The sequence below is a fragment of the Microtus pennsylvanicus genome, chromosome 8 (assembly GCF_037038515.1).
Source record: "Microtus pennsylvanicus isolate mMicPen1 chromosome 8, mMicPen1.hap1, whole genome shotgun sequence".
Taxonomy (NCBI): domain Eukaryota; kingdom Metazoa; phylum Chordata; class Mammalia; order Rodentia; family Cricetidae; genus Microtus; species Microtus pennsylvanicus.
The window spans coordinates 22,880,657-22,894,381 of NC_134586.1; the positions used below are offsets into that span (position 1 = coordinate 22,880,657).

The 13,725-nt window shown below is 47.0% G+C and overlaps 1 protein-coding gene across 2 annotated transcripts in view; it reads right to left on the reverse strand.

The window, feature by feature from the left end:
- Positions 1-13,725, reverse strand: part of Ano2 (anoctamin 2) — a 362,201-nt gene that overhangs the window by 242,427 nt on the left and 106,049 nt on the right. For both annotated transcript variants that reach the window (XM_075981962.1, XM_075981963.1), the window contains 2 exons: positions 5,213-5,364; positions 2,452-2,506 (listed from right to left, as the gene is read on the reverse strand). In XM_075981962.1, the coding sequence (XP_075838077.1) occupies positions 2,452-2,506; positions 5,213-5,364 (207 nt within the window). The remainder of the gene's footprint in view (positions 1-2,451; positions 2,507-5,212; positions 5,365-13,725) is intronic.

Genomic DNA, 13,725 nt, shown 5'->3' on the forward strand with positions numbered 1-13,725 from the left:
CAAAGAATTTAACCCCTCACACACACCCTCACACACACCCCTCATTCCTTCCCACCCTGGAAAAGAAATGAATCAATAAAAGGCTATAAATTGTCTGCAGTGACAGAAGGGAAGGAAAACAAAGGCAGCCTACGACACACAGCCCTCCTGAGGGCCAGGAGGGAAGTGTCTGTGTTTGCTTCCCAGACAAACTTCTCTTCTTTTGTGTGGGGACCTCAGGGAACCCTTACAAGACCTGCTTCCTCCACCAGTCAGAGGCAGGCACATGCTAACTAGGAGAGCCCAAGAGCATGCTGGGAAAGCAGGGCATACAGTCAGAAACCGAGGGGCCTGATTCCACATCAGCAGTTCTGTCCCTCTGCTAGGGGCACCCTGACAGAGGCCTGAGAAACCTCTGGACGACCATGACCTTGGCAGTGCTTGGTGCGGAAGAGCGCAACCTAGCCTAGCCTTCTCATTTGCCCAAGCTGTTCCTGAGTTCTCACCCTGCCTGGTCAAAGCTGCTTCATTCTCCAGAAGAAGTGGGCTGGGCAGTCTGTGGGTCACCTTCTCTGTTGAGGTTCAAGTCTCACGAGCCTAAAAGCTCTAGAGAACTCTTACACCATCAGGCTTTCTGTGGAGGCTCTCTCTCACAGGGACCGTGCTCCCTGCTGAGAAGTCACTCTCAGAGGTGACTCAGTGGAGGCCATCTAATGGCTTCCTGATGAGTCCCAAACCTCAGCCAGGCCAAGCAAGGGTATCATATCTGAAAGAAGGGAGCAGATAACTGGACCAACCAAGAAGTGGGGGAGGGGGAGGGGCAGAAAACAATCACAGGGGCATGCACATGAGAAGTCAGAAGGCCAGGTGGTCAGGAGGAAACACAAGGCTCTTTTTTGCCCTTCTCATACTTTGGGGTAGACTGAGAAAAAGGCAGAGCATAGAAAAGGAAGCTTCTAGAAGAAGGATGAGTGAGAGATGTGTTTCCCTGTCATTATTCACACTCCTGCATTCCAGCCACAGACCTATAGGGAGTGGTAAATAAATAGCTTCCAGCAGAATGGGGCTCGAGAGTGCTTAATCCTGCTTCTAATACAGCAGTAATTCAATAGCAACAATAATTGGGAACAGCATTTATAAGGCATTGTACTATTTTACGAGCACTTTGCCGTGATCAGTTCATCTCCACACCCTGTAACTCCCCCCACAGTATGGGAGCCAAGCCATGTCGAGAATTAATTGACTCATAATAGCGTCGAAGAAAATAGGAAGTTCACACCCCTTTCCATAGGAAGGGAAAAGAAATAATATGCCCATTTTTTAATCCTTCCTAAAACATGGCATGAAGGGACCAGAGATATTTTCTTATGCATCTTGAAAGCAAGAGTAAAGGTCATTTGTCTGTGTGTCTTGGAAATGCTCAGTAATTTTGTCTGCTCCCTGACCCTTCTTAGCATCCAGAGCATCCAGGTGGCAGGAAAGGCCTTCTAGGTCTCTCTCCCTTACTTACTCAGAACTGGAAATATAAGGTCTTTCCTAAGGAGTATTATTCTGCACTTCCCTCTCGCCTTCCTCTGCCCACTGGCTGTGTGCTCTTAGGAATGGTAGAGAATTAACTGACGGGTGAATGGAGAGGCCATGTGACTGGAGATGGAGCCACAGAACAGAGGCCAGACCCAGATGTTTACTAGAATCGAACATGGAGCACAAACAAAATATTTGGTGTGAAAGAAAAGAGAGGGGAGAGGAGGGAAAGGGGAGGAGAAAAGGAAGGAAGGGACGGAGGGTGGGAGGAAGCGAGGGAGGGAGGAAGAAAGAGAGACGGAGGGAGGGAGGGCTATAATCAAGAATATTGACTCTGTTTTATTATCGGACAAACTGGCTAATTAACATTTCTTGTGAAATAAAATCACATGAGTCCTTGCCATGGGGTTTAAAGGAGAAAAAGTTTATAAAAGGCACACTATCCCAGCAAGTAGGACTACTTCTAGTCCTATTCCAGTCATCGGTAGATAGATAGGCAGACAGACAGACAGAGATAAATAGACAGAGATGGAAAGATATAAATATATATTTAATCTTTAATTTATATAGATTAAATCTATATAAATATAGATACTAACCATCTATACAATTTTTTCTAATGTATTGCCTATCAGAGCCTCAGTTTCTTTCGCTTTAAGCCAAGGGGGTCATCTTAAGTGGTTTCCAGTTCTACCATCTCTGACAGCTTCTGTTACTGCGACTCTAAGAAAGGTCTGCATGAAGCAGTCATAAGCAGCAATACCCCTCTCAAACCTTAGCAGATGAACTGTTTGCTCTTTCTTGTACTACTGGTATGGCCTTATAGTTGCTAGGCAACTCCAGTCAAATAATGATGAGAGACAGCAGGGAGGGAAAGGAAATACCCTGCTAACCACATACCCAGCGTTTCCCAAAAGCCCTTACTAACCCAGCATACCCTTTACTTACAATGCGACTCCGCGTAGCATTATCAAAGAAGGTGTCCTTCTCCTGGATGTTGTACCTAGAGAATCCGAGAAAGCAAATGGTGAGCTTATGTCACTACCCTACCCTGACACCGCTGTCCCCACAGCCCAGGGCAAACTCCCTACAACACGGCAAGACATGAAAGCCCTCACACACTCAGATACACAACACGGATGATTGTCTTGACCCAGGAATTCTGTAAACTCATTGTAGGAATTATTCATAATGAAAATAAATGAGCAAAAGGAAAATATCATAAAAATATCCAGTACAAAGTTATTCAACTTCAAAATTGATATGTAAGATTGCCATGAAGGCGGTGAAAATTATAACTATGAAAAGTTTGTAAATAGAAAGCCTGTGATATAAAATATTACACTAAAAGTTTTCAAAATTAAAGCGGGTGGGAAATATACCCATGCCTGGACAAAGATAGCGAAAAGAAAAAATTTTAAAAATGAGCTTAGTTTAAGGGTATAGAGATTACAATCATTTGTCTTTCAAAATTCCATTTTGTATTCTCACTGTCATTCCATCAGTAGATACCACACTCAATTATGAAAGGCCCGTGAGTTTTCATACACTGAACAGCAGAAGAAGCACCTGTGAATCCAGAGGCTTAGAAGACAGGCAGGGGGACCTAGGATTCCAGGGCAGTCTGTGTTGCCCAGCAAGAACCTGTCTCAGAATAGCAAACAATAATACAAAACCCCACAACCTTGATGAGGACACAGACTATGCAACCCTCTCCTTATTCTCCTGGGAGTTACCAGTCACGTATGCCATAGTGACTGATGTCAAGGAAAGCATTGAGGCTGTGTAGCCTGTGGTTATGCAAGGTCAAAGACAAGAGACCAGCTTCTGCTTGAGAAGAACAGAATTTTCCAGAAAGAAAAAAAACCTGGTTAGTAACTGGCCTTAAAAGAGGGCAGAAGTGAAACAAAGGGCGATGTGTGGGAGAGAGCTGACCAGAGCACAGCATCCACATGAATGAAAGTCTAGGGGAAGAACGTGTGGAAGGAAGAATCTGAAGACAGAACCAGCAGCAGGTTCACCAGCTGTGGACCCTGTGTGATACACTGATCTGTCAATCAAAATGTAAAATAAGGGCATGACTGTCACATTCTCGTTGGATTTGAGAGGGACTCTATGCCTGGTATTGTGACCTAGACAAGAACACATAGCAAGAAGGTCTTAGGCCCTAGGGGAACCTGCTACTGTGTCTTTGCAGAGTGGACATGTTGACAAACTACCTTCCAAACATTTGTTTATATACAAGACTAAAGGCATTTGCAGTTTTGGTCAGAAAAGCTGCTCCTTTCAGTAAGTGGAAGCTAATGTGGAGACTCATAACTGGTCTAAATAAATAAATGTTGAGCAGAAGCGTCTGTTGACTGCTCGCCCCTACACAGAACATCTTGTCAGCCACTCCGAGGCTCAGAGACCCCTCAGAAGAGGAGGAAACAATGCAGGAACTACAGGAGGGGTAGGAGGAATAATCAATCCCATGGACATGACATGGTCATTTACCGCACTCGTGAAACACAAGATCAGGCCCCTCGACACTCCATCATAGACAGGGGAGGGGCTATGGAAGCCTCACCCTTCTTGAGGAGCCATTAGCAGTTAGTAGCTACTGAAAGAAGGGGTGTCATTTTCTTCAGGGGTGTAGCTGCTGAAAAGATTCCACGCCCTTATTATATAGCCCTTGATCCATAGGTATGTAAACTCAGTGGGTCACAAAATGCAAGGAAGACACGGAGGTACTAACGAAACTTGCTGGGAGGAAGAAAGGGTTCAGTAGAAGTGGGAGGAAGATAAGATATGATAAAGCACAGTATATATGACCAACCGTATTATACACGCGCATGAAAAGAGGCACATGCTGGTCCTCAATGTGTCACGTGCATCTGCAGTGACCTGGGCTAAGGAAATCTGGTTTCCTCTTTGCAGCGGAAGGACAGTTATAAGGTCACAAAGGGACTGTGGACCTGCTGTGAAACAGCATAGGCCTATTCAGAGAATTCCTATCAGTCACAGAGAGGCCTGGGGGCATTCTCTCAGGAACACAGAAACACTACTTCTAAAAGCAAGGCTCTCCTGGGGCCTCTGTGTCCCTTCTTGGCCTTATTCACTCAATCCCATCACCCCGGATTCCTCAGGTTTTCACCTGAGCTCCTAGTGCAACTTTTATTTCCCACTTTTTTACCACGGTCATCTCTTCTAGAAGTTTCTCAAATGGCCATTCCCATAGAGAGATTTTTATTCATACTTCCTAGGTGGGAAAAGCATTTCCACAGAATCAAGGAAGGCGTGAGTAGACAACGGGGATACACAAATCCAGAACCTTCCTTTGCCTTCCCTTGGTTTCATCATACATTTTTAAAATCTAATCAGATAAGTTTGGCAGAGGGGCTTCCCCACGGGAGGTGAGCATGTCCCTTCTCAAAGAGCTCTGCAGTACACCAGGCTGTTCCCTGGCTCTCCATCCACTCTATCCAGTGGCCAAGAAGCAGATAGATGTCCCTGGATGCATGTCTGGAACTGTTTGGAATAACTTCACAAGGGAAGGATAGTCATGGGCATGGCAACTATTCTCCCAGGACAGCTACTTCCTTCATCTGGCCCTCAGGTCCCAGGGCCATCATTTCCCAAGCCTCAAGGCTCAGGCACGGAATGGTACTGGCGGTGGGTCCTTCCGCATCCCCTCTCACGCGCCTGCCTGAGTGACTTCCATACTCACAGGTACATTTTCTCCCTGGAGAACGGGTAGGAGAGGTTTTTCATCCTGTTGTTGCTGTGGTCAGGGACCCTGGGCTGCAGGGGTGAGCTGAGCGTCTGCAGGACGGCACTGAACTTCTTCGCGATGCTGCCTCCTGCTTTGATCTCGTACATCTACAAACAACAAATCAAAGGTCTAAAACGAATGCCCCCTGCAACATGTGGAGAAGAGCAAGGGGCGTAGGTCCCTGGGGGCCATACCCTGGGCAAGGGAGAGGGCAGGAGAAATAAGCAGGGTGCTGCCGTTGTCTTTGCTTTTCAAAAGCCCTTCTGGGTCACATGTGCTGCGGTGGTGACTTTCTCTAAGAAAGTCGCAACATCCTAAAGAAACCACAGGCCCACCGCAAAAACAATCGCCACACCTCCACTAGATAAATGCATATAGAATTTTTGTATAGAGACCCTCGAGAGGGTTCCCGCAACACCTCCGCACCAACCAGGATCCACCAGAGGTACCGGGTGGTTGGGCACTATTATGATCTCTTTGTGAGGAAGAGGCATGGTTCTGCCCAGTGCCACGACAGACTAAGTGGGACAAGGACACCCATGTGCAGGCTTGGGCAGTCCTGGGGTGAGAAGAAAACCCAGGCCTACCCAGCACCTTGCCGCGTCTGGCGGACAGGCACTCTTACGGTGAGCAAATGTACGGTTTTGTATGGGCGAGAGACAGAATATGTCATGTCCTGTGGACAGAGGTGTATCTGAGGAGGCAAGGAGATGAGGAGCAGGCTGAGGTGAGTGACTGGTTGCCCTCCAGGGCCTTGATGATGTCTGGGCCTGGGCTGCTGCTGGGACCCAGGTCTGGGTTTGTGGTTCTGATACAACTGCAGCCTCTGTTGATGTCTGGCTCCTAAAGGGCTCTAAAGAGTGGGTCCCGTCCTCGCTCTCTGCAACTCTAGAGAGAACTGGCCCTCACCAGCTGAAGGTCACTCAGGAAATAGGATCCTGCACTTCAGCTGGGCAACGCGAGCGAGCTCATCCTGCTTGCAGGGGTGCGGGCAAGCTGTCCCTGAGGGCACGAGAATGGGAGAACAGGTCACAGTCCTCTCAGAACAGGCCCTGTGCCTCACCTGGGCAGCCCAGTAAGGCTGACCCTGTAGACAGGGACATGAGTGAGACAGCCCTAAGGTGGGGGAGCTGGCCCTGAGGTCATAAGGGCAGGAGAACTGTCCTTGTCCCTCACCAACTGCAGCACTCGGGAGAGTGGCCCCTGGACCTCACCTGGGCAGCACAGTAGAGCTGGCCTCCCTGGTCCAGCTGTGGGAGAACCAACCCTGGGGGCGGGACAGCAGGAGAACTGGCCCCACCCCTTGCTCATTGCTGCAAGGGGTGAACTAAGGCAGGCAATGCTGGGGAGCTCACCCTGGTGGTGAGGACCGGAGAGAGCTGGCTGGCTGCAACTACCCAGACCCAGTATATGAGCTGGCCCCACTCCAACAGCCACCCTATGTGTGATCTGCTGGAGCGTGTGAAGGGGCCAGTTCTACAGACCCAAAGCTGCAGAATTTTCACAACACAGGGCAACAACAGGCTCTCCAAGAAGAGTCCCAGTTCAGCATCAACAGCGTATCAGAAAACAAAGGCCTCCAACCAGACCAGTGACTTTGCAATGCATACTTGCAAATAAAGATGTATGGACGAAAGGGTTTATTGTGTGACTCGCTGTGTAACACTACAGCGTCCATGGAGAGATTTTTCTTTCCTTTTTCTTTTTTTTTCTCATAGATTTTATTTTACTTGGGGGGGGTGCTGCAAGGGCAGAGGGTGGACACAAAGGGACAGAGAAATGGATAGGATCAAGAAGCATGGTGTGAAAGAAACAACGAATAAATAAAAAGAAAGTTAAAGTCAAATAATAAGAACATAAAAATAACCTGAAAAGATTTGAAGCAAAAATTTTGTTTAAAAGGACCTCAATTTTGTTATCTTTGCCTCCTTTCATACCTTCAACTTAATTGACAAATTCTTCTAGAGACTGATGCTCCCACAAAATTACAATGAAAGCATACTTTTAATCAAGAAAACATTTTTTAAAAAAGAATTTATGGGCTGTGGTGTTGCATGCCTTTAATCCCAGCACTAGGGAGGCAGAGGCAGGTGGATCTCTGTGAGTTCAAGGCCAGCCTGGTCTACAAGAGCTAGTTCCAAGACAGGCTCCAAAGCTACAGAGAAACCTTGTCTCAAAAAACCAATAAATATATAAATAAATAAAGAAAGAATTTATGTATGGAAGACAGCAGGTGCTTGACAACAGCCCAACTAGATATTGTTAAGGATTCAAAAAATGATTGCTGCTAACGCCGTGATGGTGGGCCAGAGAGCTCAGAGATCCTGCTGGCTCGGCCCCCTCCGTACTGAGATCATGAGTGCATGTTACCGCATCACCCTTTCTCCACGGATGCCGGGGACTGAACTCTGGTTCTTGTGCTTGCTTGACATGCACTTTACCCACTGAGTTACCTTCACAGCCTAGGAATATTAAACATTCAATGAGCTCTGTCCTGAGTGAAGCAGAGACGCACTGTCATGATGATGAGGACCGTTTATAGTTATAGTTCATATGGGATGTGTGTGTGTGTGTGTGTGTGTGTGTTTTATGTTGCAGAGACCACTAGTGTCTACATTACAGTTTTAATTTTTCTTTATTTATTTTTTTCTTTTATAGGTGTTTGCCTGTATGTATGTCTGTGTACCATGTGGGTACTTGGTGCCCACTGAGGCCACAAGAAGGCATCTGAATTCCTGCAAATGAAAGTTGTGAGTGTGGCACCAGGGATTGAACCCTGGTCCTTGGGAAGAGCAGATAGTGCTCTTAACCTTTACACCATCTCCCCAGTGCCCATTACAGCCTTTAGACTTTCAGGTTTGTGTATGCAGTAACTGAAGCACAGATGTCATAATTCCAGAAAAGTTGTAATGTATTAACCATCGACACAGGTTCTACACAGGTTATTCTCCTTTCAAGATACAACATCCCTTCCTGCTCCTTCCCCAAATCTAACTGGGTTTTGTTGCCACTTGACCAGCAAAATATGACAGAAAGGACACTAGCCAGTCCAACCCTAATGCTTTCATGTTCTAGAACACTCTGAGAGCACCCAGAGAGGAAAAAGAACCTAACCAGACTCCCATCGAACTTCCCTGCAAACAAAAGATATGGAAACAAAGGCCCTTGAACCTCAAGCCACCGAGAGAACCCAACTGCCACCAAGGGAAGCCACACGATCCTGATCCCACCTCTGCTCAAGTCATTGACCACAAAGTCACTCTTGACTGCTAAGTTTTGACTATCATTAAGCTACTAATATTGGGTTAATTTTTCATGCTGACATGGATGAACAGACCAAGAGCCAGTATCCAGATATTCTGTCTTAAAGGTCTGTTTTCTTCTCTGCCATGATAATCACAAGTTGCTGAGCAAAAGATATGTACAAGATACTCATGAGGCAGTCTATGACAATGGCAACCAGGGGTGTGCCGAGGGTTTGAAGGCTTTAAGAAAGGTGGCCACACCTTCAGCTGAGGAAGCTGAAGTGTGTCGCTGGGGTATGAGATACACTTCAGCTGACTTCAGGAGGAGAGTGACTTTCTTGCTTATTTTGTCATAAATAATGAGAAAAGGCTTACAATAAGACCAGGCACATGTCCTCACCTTAAATATCCCCATCATCTCCTCCACACCAGGGACAAAGCATTTATATTTGCGCCTTTAGAAAACACTTAAGCTCCAAGCTCCAGCAAGCCCATGTAACTCCTTTTAAACACAGATTGAAGTTTTTTACTTCTCTGTTTGCCTAGAGTGTCTTTATTATCAGTTCAGACTTGACACACTAGATGTTTTATGTTTGTAGATGTGTGGGGCTGTTCCAGGTCCCTGCCTTGAACTGTCAGGGAAAACAAGGAGATCCCAAGATCCCCTGGGTTTCAGGGGCAGGAGGATAAAGCCTAGCAAGATCAAGACAAGACTCCACCCACTCTCTGAGAGGATATCCAGCTCAGAGAACCACAGGGGGGCCACTGGAAGGTAACCCTTGAGCCTTCAGCTGCAAAGGTGTGAAAAATGACTCCCTGTAAGGAAAAGAACCATCTGGAAGGGCTGAGAATGGCACCTATTTCTACCAGCAGGGTGGGAAAAGCCATAATTCTTGGGGCACTGGCCAAACACGGGTTTACGCAGTAGTAGTGGATAATGAGGCTTGCACCGAGACTTCCTCCAGACCCACTTAACAAGTCATAAAAGGGGGAAGAAGGTGGGCTAAATAGTTCTGACAGTATTCCCCAAATCTAGCATAGCCATGACTTGAAACACTTAAGGAACGGAACACACATTCATGACACAAGCACGTCCAGGCTTTTCCAGAGATCCCGGGCTTGATAGCTGCTGGTGTCAAGAGCTGGGATGTGCAGGGATGAGAACAACTCCAACATAAACCCTGCCCCTTACAGAAGGCATCACAGTGCATCCAGTACCTACACCACCAGCAGCTTCTCATCAGAGCCCACGAAGACACTGACTACCCTACCAGGGAGGAACAGAACCTCTGACTTATAGATGAGAAAGCCAAGGCCCAGAGGGACAAGGACTTGCCAGTCAGATATAACACTGGGCCTGAAACCCAGGTCCCTGGATGTCCTATCTAGGACTCTTCCCAGATGGCCTTTGATCCTTGGCAAAGCTCCACGGTCTGCCCCAGAGGAGGAAGCAAGCGAGGTTCGAGCAAGCAAACCCAGCAGCCTAGGTTCTCGTCTTACCTTCCCAGAAAGATACTCAAGGCTCTTTATTATTATTAATAATCAGCGGTGGCATCGTTATTACTGTTATTCTTGGACATCAGAGAATTATGAATATCCTCAGAAATGGTGAGACACATGTTAGCCAGCTGTTCTCCATTATGCCTCCCTGGGCACACGATGCGCCTCCCTGGGTACACGTTGCGCCTTTCATGTGTTTGAAATCATAAATAATCGTTAAAGTATGTTGCTCTTATTTTTTATTTCTGGGATCAAATGTGGTTCTCATAAAAGCTTGCTTTGGCCCCACAGTCACAGTCTAAGGGGTTCAGGGAGATTTTTTTTTCTCTTCTTTTCTTCCTCCTTGTCTCTCTCCATCTCCCCACCCCCCAGACAGGCACAGCAGTGTGGTCCCAGGACTGATTTGTTTCCTCTCTGCATTAAAATCACGTGCTTTCCTGAGACTCAGGGAGCCAAGGTTCTAGGGATGTCTGTCTTGGACAACATACAAGTCATTGTCCCCACTTTACAGATGAGAAAACTGACATAAGCAACACAAACTTAATACACATACACCAAGGTATGTGTGTGCTTACACAGAAAAAGAAAAGACAAATGTATAGCAAGATAAGATATAAATGCTATAACCCGGTGACACTTAGGTCACTCCCTGCAGTGGTCTGAGAGGAGCTCTCCTGTAAATGGAAGGACAGGTCAGCCAGCAAGAATCCAGGCCAGGCATAAAGTTGGGCAGTGTGCCCCATCTGACACACCATGTTACTAGAGGTAAAGCCGATTTATCTGTCCCTCTGCCTGTTAGTTTCTTTCTCTTCCTGTCAGTTGTCAGAACACGGGTTCAGCTGTCAGTCTCTCTAGCATCCTTCTCATCTCAGCAGTCAGAGAGTCTAAAGATGACCTCGTGCCCTCTGCTCCAATTCCCAAAAGCTGAGCCAGGCAGAGACGTGAGGCAAACAAGACGGGGCGAGGACACACGCATGAAGTAGACAAGGCTGGAAGGCTGCACAGCCAAAGAAAAGAGGAGGCAGCCAAGCTAAGAAGCCCAGAAGCCGCCCCTCCGTTTTCACCCCCAAGTCGTGAGGAACCAGCCCTAAGGAGTTCTAGGCTGCTGAACATCTGTCCTCACTCACTGCCCACAAGCACATTTGTCCATGCACGCAAGTGTTAAGCCGTCCCCCACCAAAATGGAAGCGGCACCAGGAGCCGCGAAGCGCAGCTGTAAACCTAGAGCTGGAAGGAGACGGAGCAGCCCCTCACTGCTCTCTCTACCTGTGCGAACAGGTTGAGTTTCCCCTCTGCAGAAACGCTGCATAAGAATTGTAGCATGCTGACAAAAATAAATGTTCTTTCTCTGTTGTCCAATTCAGTATTCGTTTATGGTTTTTATTTCTGTTGTCAGCATGTCCTCCAAACATGAATGAGTGTTTGCTGACTTTTAAATTTTGGGATAAAATCCAAGCTTTTTAAATTACATGGCTGACAAGGCCCCTTAAGAGCTGTGCCTCCCAGCTCCATCTTCAGTCTCATCCTCCTCCACTCACAGTCTGTGCTGGGCCCACACCGACTCCTCTCAGTTCCCCACAGGCGGTCTTTTGGTTGTTGGGACCTGGGAATCTCTCCCTCTCTGGAAATGTTCTCATTGGCCCTCCCAACTTGCCAACTCCTGCCCAGCCTTCGGATCTGAGCTCAAATCCTCCCCCACCGTCATGCAAATGAGTTCCTTCCCATTGGCACTCATTGTACACCCTTCTTGTTTTCCTATGAGTGTCTCTCAGTTTACAACTAGCCATAAAATGCTGAATTCTCACCACATAAAAGTCATCAGGAGCAGAGAACAGCTGTAGTCACTACCGCATTAGCAGAACATCTGGGGCATAGTGATGTTCAGAAAGTTTCATCACGTGGGTGGATGATGAAGGATGGAGGATGATGAAGGATGGAGGATGATGAAGGATGATGGATGATGAAGGATGAAGGATGGAGGATGATGAAGGATGGGGGATGATGAGGATGAAGGATGGAGGATGATGAAGGATGGATGATGACTAGAAGGATGGAGGATGATGGATAGGGGATGATGAAGGATGGAGGATGACTAGAAGGATGGAGGATTACTAGAAGGATGGAGGATGGAGGATGACTAGAAGGATGGAGGATTACTAGAAGGATGGAGGATGTATCAGAGTAGAGTGAACAAGTCAAGTTATGGTGAGAAATTAGTGTCTACACCAAGCAGGACAGAATCTACTTGGAATCCCTGGTATGGACATTGATGTCCTGGTCCCTTCTCTAACCACTTCATGCCTGGGACAAGAAGTCCATCTTTCAGGTTTCCCCTTGCCCCCCAGTGAGGAGATAAATGGAGCAGAAGGTCACACTGTGACTTTGCACCTGAGTCTCACTCTCAGGTTCATACCAGTAGAAGACTGGTCAATGGATAAGGATCTCCAGATAATAGGATGTTGATGATGTCCATGGTGCAAGTATGCCCATCGTTGCCTATTCTAAGCTGCCAATCATGTGATTATAGCTTTTTGAACTCTCAAAAACATAACAGTTGTTTTTAGGAGTCAGTTTGTCACAGCAAAAGCTCATATTAGCTAGGAGTTCCATTCCTTAGCCCCAAGTGCAAGAAGTTGGTGGTCCCTCCCTTCTCTGCTTCTCCTCCTCGTCAACTCCTTTCCATATATTCATGGACACCCTGCGATGGTTGATCTTCGTTTCCACGGACAAGCTGTGATGGTGGATCTGGTTTTCACAGACATGCTGTGATTGTTGACCTTAATTTTCATGGATAAGGTGTGATGGTTGATCAGTTTCACCAACATGCTGTGGTGGTTGATCACCTGACTGGACTCAGAATCACCATGGAGACACACTGATGGGTGTCTGAGATGCTGTTTCCAGGGAGACTTAATCAAGGAAAGAAGATCCACCTTGAGTGTGGACAGAGGCTTACGAAGGCCAAGGATTGAGGAATAATAAAAAGGAGGGATCTGATCAAGCACCAGCTTTCTCTGCTCTCCATTCCCTGGTCTGCCTGGGCGTGAGAGGCCTAGTCACACACTCTTGTCCACAAGAACTCTGCTAGACTTTTGCCACCACGACGGGCAAGTCCCTTAAACCACAAGCCAAAATCGCCCTTTCCTCCCATGCTGCTTCTTGTCAGGTGCTTGGCCACAGTGGCAAGAGAGGTGACATTAAAGGCAGCATGGCCTCTCTGAGCCCCCTGTTCTTATGTCCCTACTGGACCTTGTGTCCTGGTCTACTCCCTCTGTTCTGACTTTATTGCTAACAGCCCCATCTCTCTCCAAACTGCCCTCTTGTGAATCTGATGGCCAGCCTGCCCACTCTCCACTTGTAGCCCTGCTAGCCTCTTGCCCAGTTGCCAGCCAGACCCTATCTACCCAATTCATACAAATATGACTTAAAGGCTTTAATAATTAAAAAAAAAACATTTATTTCCATTTTTCTTTTCCATTTTGGGCGTTAAACACAGCAGAGTCTGAACTCATGTCTTAAAACATCTTCATGTTTGATTTACAGCAGGGTCTCACTCTATGCTCCAGGTTGGCATGGAACTCACTATTGGCTTGAGCTGCCTTGGAACTCAAAACAATCGAGCTTCAGCATCCTGAGTGTGAGAGTTACAGGCACAAGCCACTGCACCTCGCTTATCTCTGCATTTTTAACCTCACTGTCTTCAGGCGTTGGGCTAGGCTACTC